This window comes from Eutrema salsugineum, unplaced genomic scaffold (genome assembly GCF_000478725.1).
Source record: "Eutrema salsugineum unplaced genomic scaffold, Eutsalg1_0 scaffold_1, whole genome shotgun sequence".
NCBI classification, from domain to species: Eukaryota; Viridiplantae; Streptophyta; class Magnoliopsida; order Brassicales; family Brassicaceae; genus Eutrema; species Eutrema salsugineum.
Window position 1 is genome coordinate 11,435,982 of NW_006256909.1, and position 10,404 is coordinate 11,446,385.

Genomic DNA, 10,404 nt, shown 5'->3' on the forward strand with positions numbered 1-10,404 from the left:
TTTTCTGTCTGTTTGTCTAATCTGTGCAGGGTCTTGCAGCGGTGTGAGGAGAAGCATCTGGTGCTTAACTGGAAGAAATGCCATTTCATGGTGAGAGATGGGATCGTGCTGGGACACAAAATCTCAGAGAAAGAGATCGAGGTGGACAGGGCAAAGATCGAGGTGATGATGAGTCTGCAGCCACCAACATCAGTCAAGGGGCTTCGCAGTTTTCTGGATCATGCAGGTTTTTACAGACGCTTCATCAAAGATTTCTCGAAGATTGCCAGACCTCTGACGCAGCTGCTGTGCAAGGATGTGAAATTTGAGTTTGATGATGCATGTTTGGAGGCATTTCATACTATCAAAGGAGCTCTAGTCAGCGCTCCTATTGTCCAGCCACCAGATTGGGAACTTCCTTTTGAGGTGATGACCGATGCTAGTGATTATGCAGTGGGAGCAGTGCTGGGACAGAGGAAAGAAAAGAGGCTCCATGTCATCTATTATGCCAGCCAAACACTCGACGAAGCTCAGTGCATATATGCCACAACTGAAAAGGAGCTTCTTGCAGTGGTTTATGCCTTTGAGAAGTTCAGGTCTTACCTTGTTGGGTCGAAAGTTGTTGTTCACACAGACCATGCAGCGCTGAAATACCTGTTGACGAAGAAGGATGCCAAGCCAAGGCTCCTTAGATGGATCCTTTTGCTGCAGGAGTTTGATTTGGAGATTAAAGACAAAAAGGGATTGATAATGGTGTTGCAGACCACTTGTCGAGGCTGAAGATTGATGATGACATTCCACTAGATGACAGCCTTCCTGATGAACAAGTTTATGCCATAGATGTTTCTGGGTTCGACGAGCACCTGCTCCCCACCGGAGCACCTGCTCCGACGAGTTTTTGCAACCAAGTTGACATAGATCGGCATTCTGGTTTCCCATGGTTTGGAGAGATTGCAAATTACCTTGCTGCAGAGCAGGAACCTGCAGGTTTTATGGGAAACAAAAAGAAGAAGTTTCTGAAGGATGTGAGACACTACTTTTGGGATGAGCCTTATTTATACAGGCATTGCTCTGATGGAATCTTCAGAAGATGTCTAGCTGATGAGGAGATACCAGGAGTGTTGTTTCATTGCCATGGATCCTCTTATGCAGGCCACTTCGCCACTTTCAAGACTGTGTCGAAAATTCTCCAAGCTGGATATTGGTGGCCAACGATGTTCCGAAATGCAGCGAGTTTTATCTCCAGATGTGACACATGTCAGAGACAGCGAAACATTAGCAGGAGGAATGAGATGCCTCAGAATTTCATCTTGGAAGTGGAGATTTTCGATGTGTGGGGTATAGACTTCATGGGACCTTTTCCATCATCTTATGGGAATAAGTATATCCTGGTGGCAGTTGACTATGTGTCAAAGTGGGTGGAAGCTCTGGCTAGTCCCACGAATGACGCAAAGGTGGTTGTAAAAATGTTCAAATCTGTCATTTTTCCTAAGTTTGGTGTGCCGCGAGTGGTGATTAGCGATGGAGGCTCTCACTTCATCAACAAAGTCTTTGAAAACTTGTTGAAGAAGAATGGTGTAAAGCATAAGGTGGCGACCCCATACCATCCTCAGACCAGTGGGCAAGTTGAGGTTTCCAACAGGGAAATCAAGAACATTCTGCAGAAGACTGTGAGCACCACAAGGAAGGATTGGACAATGAAGATTGATGATGCTCTTTGGGCATACATAACAGCTTACAAAACACCTTTGGGGACTACACCATTCCACTTGGTGTATGGAAAAACATGTCATCTTCCAGTTGAACTTGAGTACAAAGCTGCTTGGGCAGTGAAGCTGCTGAATTTCGATGCAAAGAGTGTTCAGGAGAGGGGAGTAATGCAGTTGCATGAGCTGGAGGAACTTAGGCACCTGGCCTATGAAAACTCGAGGATTTACAAAGAGAGGACAAAAGCTTTCCATGACAAGAGGATCCTCAACAGAAGCTTTGCACCAAATGATCAGGTATTGCTCTTTAACTCTAGATTGAAATTGTTTCCAGGGAAGCTGAGATCGAGATGGTCTGGACCATTCACCATCAAGGAGATTTGACCATATGGAGCTGTAGTGTTGCTGGACACTAAAGGAGGCGAGTTTGTTGTCAATGGACAAAGGTTGAAACCATACCTTGCTGGTCCAAATATCGCAGAGGGTGAATCAGTCACCTTAAGTGATCTTCCTCAACCCTAAATGGCTTTCCAAGTTAAGCTAATGACTTAAAACAAGCGCTTGGTGGGAGGCAACCCACCGGTAAGAGTCTCTAACTTTGTGTCTTTCAATTCTTAGCTACTAACTTTGTTTTTAGGTTCTTTGTTTTCAAAAAAAAAAAAAAAAACAGGTAAGAAGTTGTTCAACGTGGAAGAGAAGATGTGAGGAAAAAGAAGGAAGAGCACCCAACCGGAGCACCTGCTCCATCTGCTGGGTTGGTTGCTCAAAGCGTAAAAACTGACGAAAGAGCACCCCTTCCCCAGTCGGAGCACCTGCTCCACAGGGTGCTCACCACATAAAAAGTGACAAAGGAGCAACCCAAGGGAAACCGGAGCACCTGCTCCGGCACCTGCTCCAGACGAACAAAAGACGAGGGAGCACCCAGCTCTGTTCCGGAGCATCTGCTCCGCCAGGGTGCTCTACATGTGCAAACCAGGTAAGTTTTCTGGACACTTCTCTAGCTTATTTTTACACCGGGGACGGTGTGAAGTAAGTCCGAGGGAGGGTCGTGTCCCTTGTACTTCTTTCTTTTGCTTTCTTCCTTTTAGTACTTTCTTTGAGTCAGTTTTTAGTTTGTTTGTTTGAGTCATTTAGTTTCTTTGAGTCAGTTGGTTATATGAGTCAAGTCAAAGCTTGTGGGAATGAGGACCAATTCTATGATGATTTCAGACCATTTGTGAATCTTGACCATCTTCTTTTAGTGATTGTTGCTGCAGAATCATCTAGATCGACTAATGGAAAATCCAAAGACAAAGCAGTAGACTAGAGGAGCCCAAAATTCTTGACTAGTCCATTGAACCTGAGATAATTTCTCAGCTCTTCATTTTTCCTCATCGATCAGGTTAGTGCTCATAGGGCTTGACTCCTCATTCTTACCTGACAAATAAAGACCTGTGTGATAGATTTGATATTCTTCTCTCATGTTCTAAGCATTGCTTTAGGCTGTTTCTTAAAAAAAAAATGATAAAAGGCAGAAAAGATTGAAATGATTTTCTTTTAGAAGTAAAGGGTTAGGAAAATTTCCAAGGATCCCATTATTTTACTTCTAAAGTGGAATGATCACACAAGGGATGGAAGCGAGGGGTAGGAAAATTTCCTGTGACCCCATTATTCGCCTACACCTTTGATATATAATGAGGGGACAAACCGGGGATTCGGTGGCAATCACCATCAATACTCGCGTCTTTGAACCTTGTTATATGTGCCGAAAAATTAAAAAAAAAAACGAAACAGCTTGAAAAGTGAATAAGTTCGGGGGAGAGGAAAGGTACTTTTGTGTAGTATGGTCAATTTGTTAAGGTATAAGTATGGGAACGAGTCTAGAAGGTCCTTAGCACTGGTTTTATCGATGAGACTCAGCGATGATGGGACATGGATGATGTTATGAAATTGAGGGACTAATCTGGAAAGCTGCAGCGTCTACGGAGAAGTACATGGAGGTTAGATTTTTGATTCATTTTGCAGCAGATTGACACATGCCTTGGTCAGGTTTACGGTCTTTTGAGTTTTGCGAGTTCCCAACTTTATCCAGTCATTGTTTTGGAATTGAATTTGAGTTTGTTTGAGGACAAAGAAGGATCCAAGTTCGGGGGAGTTGATGAGTGGATATTTTGACTCATTCTAACCTGTGTTTACTAATTGTTTTAGGAGTTTTTGGAGTCTTTTCAGAAAGTTTCAGGTGACTTAGAGGCCTTATCAGAGGATTGGAGTGTTTAGGAGGCATTGGAACAAAGGAGATGAATTTGAGCAATAAGGAGCTATTTCATTCGCTTTTGGAGAAATCATCCGCGGAGCACCTGCTCCCGGTTTGGACCCTTCGTGGAGCACCTGCTCTAGCCGGGAGAAAAATAAGGAAAACATCTTTATCTAATTCCAAGTCACGTGAAATGAATAAAAAGAGTCCAGAGCCGCCTATCTTTGCTTCTACGCTTTCTTTTTACAATTTCCTGAACCATAGAGTTTTTACTTGTAAGCTTTTGGGAGAAGAAATCTGCTACACTTTGAGAAGAATTCTGAACCCTATTATCTCTTCTGCGATTTTAATCCATGAATTTCTTTTCATCTGTTGCTGTGTTTCTTTTCTCCATGTCTGAGTAGATCTCTTAGCTAGATTAAAGCGTTCAAAAGATTTCATGAGTTAAAGAATTAGATGCAAATAGGGCTTGATATCTATTGTCTTCACCATTGTTAGACTTAATGCTTAGGTTGAATTGATCACTCAATCTGCGATTTTAGGTTAATCTATTCATCAAAAGTGTAATAGGTTGCTAGAATAAACATTGGTGAGCGATTTGTCCTTAGCCAACGACAGTTGAAGTTAAGGCAAATCGTGAACAGATCGAACTTGCTAGTTAATGCTTGTCTGCAATTTTCTAGGTTCAAACGACAGTTTAGGATTTAGGTTGTTAGACAAAGTTATCGAGATCACGACAGTGGATCGATAAGCTTTTCTGTTTGAGTTCGAGACTTGCTTTACACTTGTGCCCTGAATAGTCATCTGGTTCTTATCTCTGAAATTCCTGCGAATTGCTTTGGTCTAGTGCTTGTTTTAATTTGAATTTAAATCGTTGTTTGCCATTCTGTTTACTTTTTAGTTTTCGCAACAAACCATCTTTCGTCTTAGCTTTAATTCAATCCTCGCAAAGTCATAGAGTAACACTGGTCCTCTGGATTCCGAATCATTTATATTACAACTACATCACTGTTCTATTGCAGTAGAAACTAGGAGTACATCCAGTGTGAATCAAACAGATATAGTAGAGTTTAAGATGAAATAAAATCGGAGTTGATGTAGGATTTCACGGCCAGCTTGGATCTCTATGGATATCAGTAAATGGTAACCTGAAAAATTGAACCAATACAATTACCTAAACCACAAATACAATGTAAAATGAATAGAGGTATACTGAGAATAGTGTTATACTAATCTAGAAAATCGGAAACTTCTTTAATATGTGGATTTAAAAGTACTTCAGATTGGTCACCAGCATTTCTGATGAAGAAGCCGCTTATAACAAAATATAATCCTATATATTAATCATTTTTTCATATGAGGATCATTAAAACATTAGGTATCACTGATGTTAATTCAGCAAAGTAAATATGACTAACCTTGAGAATCATAGAAAACGCAAAACATCCTAAGAGTCAACACCGTTTCATATGTTCCAATTTCTTCCCACTTTCTCCAAAACTCCACTGCTGTTATTCCAGTCAGCTCAACTGTAAGTTCCCTGAAGCTGTTTGAAAATATAATATACATATCATCAGTGACTGATATTCCTTAGGTCATATTGCTAATAACTTAACTACTTCATGTCCCTTATTTCAATTTCCAAATTGCTCCATGGTCCATGTACCAAAGCATCAGGATCATCTTCTAAACTCTTCAAGTCACCAACAAAGATAATAACACCTATCAAGTCTGCAATAATACGTTCTATTAAATAAAGTATACGGGATAACATTATACTCTAACAAATCATGATGGTTCAGAATACAAACCGACAGAGTACAGAGAGTATATCTTCTGGTTGATGATATTTTCGAAGGGGATGAAATCCATCATATGCTTAGGGTTGCGGGCCGAGATTTTGGTTACAACAGTGTGTTCATGCATGATGATGAAATGGTTGTTGATAGTATTCCTGAATGAGCCAGACGCATGGACGATTTGAAATAAAGAAACACAATTCCACTCTCCTTCCTTAAAATTTTGAGTGAGGACGGGCATGAGATCCAAATCGATTGCCGCCTCAACCTTATAACCCTAACAATAGATACCAACGATATCATAATTTTAAAAGTATAAACCTAGACTGACTAAAATAATTTGTATTAATAAAAGTTATGGTAAACTATACTTACATTCTCATCGCCAAGAATCAAGAGTGTTTCAAAGCGGCCTTTGACGACGTTGAATTCCTGCCATTGTCGAATAACTTTAACGATGATCATTGGGAGAGGAGCATTGAGGGAAAGTTTATAAAGTTTGAGAAAGGCTGCCATTAATTTTTTGAAACAGGGATTTGTTTTCGCAGTTGTTGCTTTGTAGTTTAGTGTTCGACAAAAAGAGGAGATCTCTGTTGTTGGATAGAAAGAGTGGAATAAACTTAGAGTTGTTAATTTGAAAGATTGCGATTTTTGGTAATTAGGAAAGGGTAAATAACTGTTGCGTTAGTTGGGTAAGTGAGAAATAAATGCTGATTGGAAAAGCAAAGAGGTAAGTCGTATAAATGAGAATAAAGTTTTACGGTGCAGTATTTAATAGAGGAGATATATGTCAACTCAAGAACTCCCAGTATTTGAGAAAGGCAATCAGAGTTATGAGCATGGAAATATATTTATATTGAGTGAAAAATTCTACATAAACAAATTCACATTATCATATTTAATATTACCAAAATAGATGAAAATTATATAAACTTCTCACTGCGAAATATACTGTTATCAGTCTTGTTTATACGATTCCAACCCTTGAACGTTATAAATGGGAAACAAAATAAAGGGAGGATCAATAAATATATACTTATTGACATTTGTTCTTCATTACAGAGTTCAAGTATACATAATAAATAAGGCAAATGTAACATGACAAAGAAAATAGAATCATAAACAATACATATCAATGAAAAATTGACATAATAATTAAATTCATATATTTGTAGCTTTAACATTGAATAAGATATAAGTCAACCATCATATTCATACCCATCGTGACAATAGGGAAGTTCTTTGCAGAAGAAAATCTAACACCAAAACATAAAATAAGGAAAAAAATATGTTAATTAATAACTGACGTAAATTTCCTGACAAGATCAGTATAATAGATGAAGGAAATAATTACATAAACTGAACTATCTCCGCTTCTAGCAATAGACGTGGTCCTCGAGAATGTCGGATATATAACTTTCAAATTCCATTATCCATTATAACCTCTTAATTATCTCAAGCATGCTTGACTATATCTCAAAAAATCACATTACAAAAATACTGTATAAAACAATAGAAAGCGTTAAGGCTGGTTCAGAATGACATTGAGCCACAATAAACAGGCTAATTTGATAATGTTTAGATATCGCATAAAAACCTAAAGCGTCTAAAAATCTTACTGAACACATCTTTTACACAACATTATTTATCTTCTTCTGCACGTTATCACTCTTATCAGCAATCAAAATCTTCAAATCAGACCTAGACTTCACCCTTGATAATGCAACATATAGCTGTCCATGTGAGAATACTGGTCTAGGTAGGAATAAACCAACATTTTGAAGGGATTGACCTTGACTTTTGTTGATTGCAAAAGCCAATGTCACAAGAAATTGTCTTCGACGCATTCTAAAAGGAAAACTCGTTTCCGGAGGTGTAACAAACATTCTAGGAATGAGAACCTTATCTCCAACCTTATCGGTTCCTGTTATGATTCTACCCTCTATAACATGGCGAGCTAAATGTGTAGGAATCAACCTAGTGCCGTTACATAGACCTCCCTTAGGATCAATGTTACGCAAACACATAACTGGTGCACCTATCTTAAGTTTCAAACAATGTTTGGGCAATCCATAAACTTTGATTCCATTCAAAAACTCTGTAGGATATGTTACCTTATTAGATGGGTCTTTGTCGCTGGGTGCAATGCTGTCAGCGCTCAGGTAGGTATGTAATTCACCTGTAAATATACATTATAGGAAAATAAGTACTTTGAGCAATGTAGTGGGATTCAATAATATATAAATAAATAAATATATATATATTAAAACCATAATTTGTATAAATAATGTGTTACATGGCAGCAATGACAACATATAATCGTTAATTTGATCAACATCTTCGTTTGTAGGACTCAAAATAGCACGATGTTGATAAAAGTCTTCAGCATGTTGACTACTTATTAAGTTTCTATACACTTCTTTAACTATAGTTTTCGTTGGATCGCCACAATCTTTGATCAATAAATCTTCTGGAATGTCAATATCCACAACACCATTATTTGGAGTATTGACTTTACCATCACCAACAGCTAATATCCATTAGAGAATGCCTTAAGTTCAGCGGCATCACTTAGTCCAGCAAGCAACCTCATATTCTTAGTAACTTGTAAAACTTTGCAATCATCTCATAGTGCTGAAGAATTGATTGTTGCCATAACTGTTTCTGATCGGCCAGCATAAGAAGTTACCGGAAGTATCTAACGGAAGTCACCTCCAAAAACAACCACCTTCCCACCAAATGGTTTTCTCACAGGTAATCTGATGATATCATTTAGACTTCTATCTAAGTTTTCGAAACAATACTTGCTCATCATCGGAGCCTCTTCCCAAACAATAAGGCCAGCCCTTTTCATCAAATTGGCAAGATCTGATCCAGGAGGCATATTGCATTGTGTAAAATCATCTGGATTTATTGGGATTCCAAACCTCGAATGTGCTGTTCTACCACCTTCTAACAACAGAGCAGCAATTCCACTCGATGCAGTGTTGATTACTATCTTACCTCTAGATCGAATAGCGATTGAAAGGCAACTCCAAAGAAATGTTTTACCAGTACCTCCAAAACTATATACAAAGAAAACACCACCTTTGTAGTTCATAACAGCATCCAAAATCTCTTCATAAACACCTTTCTGCTCATCTTTTATCATGGCTAAAAGTCTCTCATTCTCTTTTCTTTGCTCCTCAGCATTGTAATTGAGTTCATCATGAATCAATCGGTTGCCGTTATACTCCATGAAATTATCTGGTTTTGGCATACAGTTCCATTTCTTTAGGGAACGTCCTCTGCTTTCTATAAGATACATTTCAAAATAAATGAATACATTTTCGCATATAATCTATAAAATATGTTCATATATGTCACATTTCGATGAATAACTTACGAACATAAAAATAATGTATGTATTCATAATTACATGTATTCTTTATCTACAATGTCTTCATTATTCATAGCTAATTATAATTACTTAGAATTTATAACTGCAAATATGAACCAATTGTAAGACACAATCCAATTCTTATACTAATAGCATATCATTCGGCCCAAATTTAGTAACACTGTATCCATACACTCTGTGAATTGTCAATATTATAAAATTCGACTCAATAAACTTAACAATATACCCAATAAAATTAAAATTTTAAAAAAATATTCAAAGCCTGCATATGCGTACGGGGCCAGTATTCTAGTTACAATTATAATTCGATACTACCACACTCAATTTTGGCTATTCTCTTTCTTTCTCTCGATGACAAATTTACTCAGCGTTTACAATATACCTGTTAAATTTTTCTAAGTTTTTTTTTCCATTTTCATTTCTTTTTCTTCTTCAAATCTTCTATATACATGAGAATTATAAATAACATACTCGAACAAGGAGACAAGTTTATGTTCTATATTGATTAATTTATATATACTATTATTTTTGTGTTTAATAATGTTATTCTTTGAGAAGCACGTTACGATGTTCATTACCAATCGGATCCTGATGTACCAATAGGTACCAGAAGAGATCACTATGTATAGTGATTTGTTGGGCAATTGCTTTTATAAGAGTTATTACAGCACTTTTAACATTAATGAAAGACTGGAACAATAACACTAAAAAAACACCACTGTTGATGAGGTAAGACTTGCAAAGCTTGTATGGAATTTAAGTTCATAGTGACATGTGAATGCATTTAAGTACAATTCATTGAGATATCTACAATTTTAAGTACAGTTTTGTCGATGTAAATATCATAGTGTGAAGTTTTAGAGCAGCTTTGTCAAAATCGGTTCCTTGATTATTGTTTGACAAGCACTGTATTTATCATCTATCCAGCTCAAAATGAACAATCCCTATACCATGCTATTCTCATTTTGGGTTTTGGAATGGATGATTGTGGAATGTATTATTGGATAATCCAAAATAGTTTTGAAATAAGTTTAGACAAATAAGGATTTGGTCGACTTCACCGAGAAATACTTTAGGGTGACACTTATTGTTTATCAAACTATATTATGGAAAGAAGATTGAGTATTTTGAGAAGACAAAACTAGAAGATTGAATTTTTATTTTTATGAAACAAAAGGTACACCTATATATTTATGGCTCTTGGTTTTAGATTTTATCATTGGAATATACTATTATGATCATCATAATTGTTCATGCTTTGAAAAGATTACATAGATATTGCAAATT

At 37.3% G+C, this 10,404-nt stretch overlaps 1 protein-coding gene across 1 annotated transcript; it reads right to left on the reverse strand.

Moving 5' to 3' along the window:
* Nucleotides 1–7,348: 7,348 nt before the first annotated feature.
* On the reverse strand, nucleotides 7,349–9,024 carry LOC112081955 (ATP-dependent DNA helicase PIF1-like). The gene is made up of 3 exons (XM_024149028.1): nucleotides 8,430–9,024; nucleotides 8,014–8,247; nucleotides 7,349–7,896 (listed from the first exon to the last, which is right to left on the reverse strand). The coding sequence occupies exons 1-3, from the start codon at nucleotides 9,022–9,024 to the stop codon at nucleotides 7,349–7,351; spliced, it is 1,377 nt and encodes a 458-aa protein (XP_024004796.1).
* Nucleotides 9,025–10,404: the final 1,380 nt, after the last annotated feature.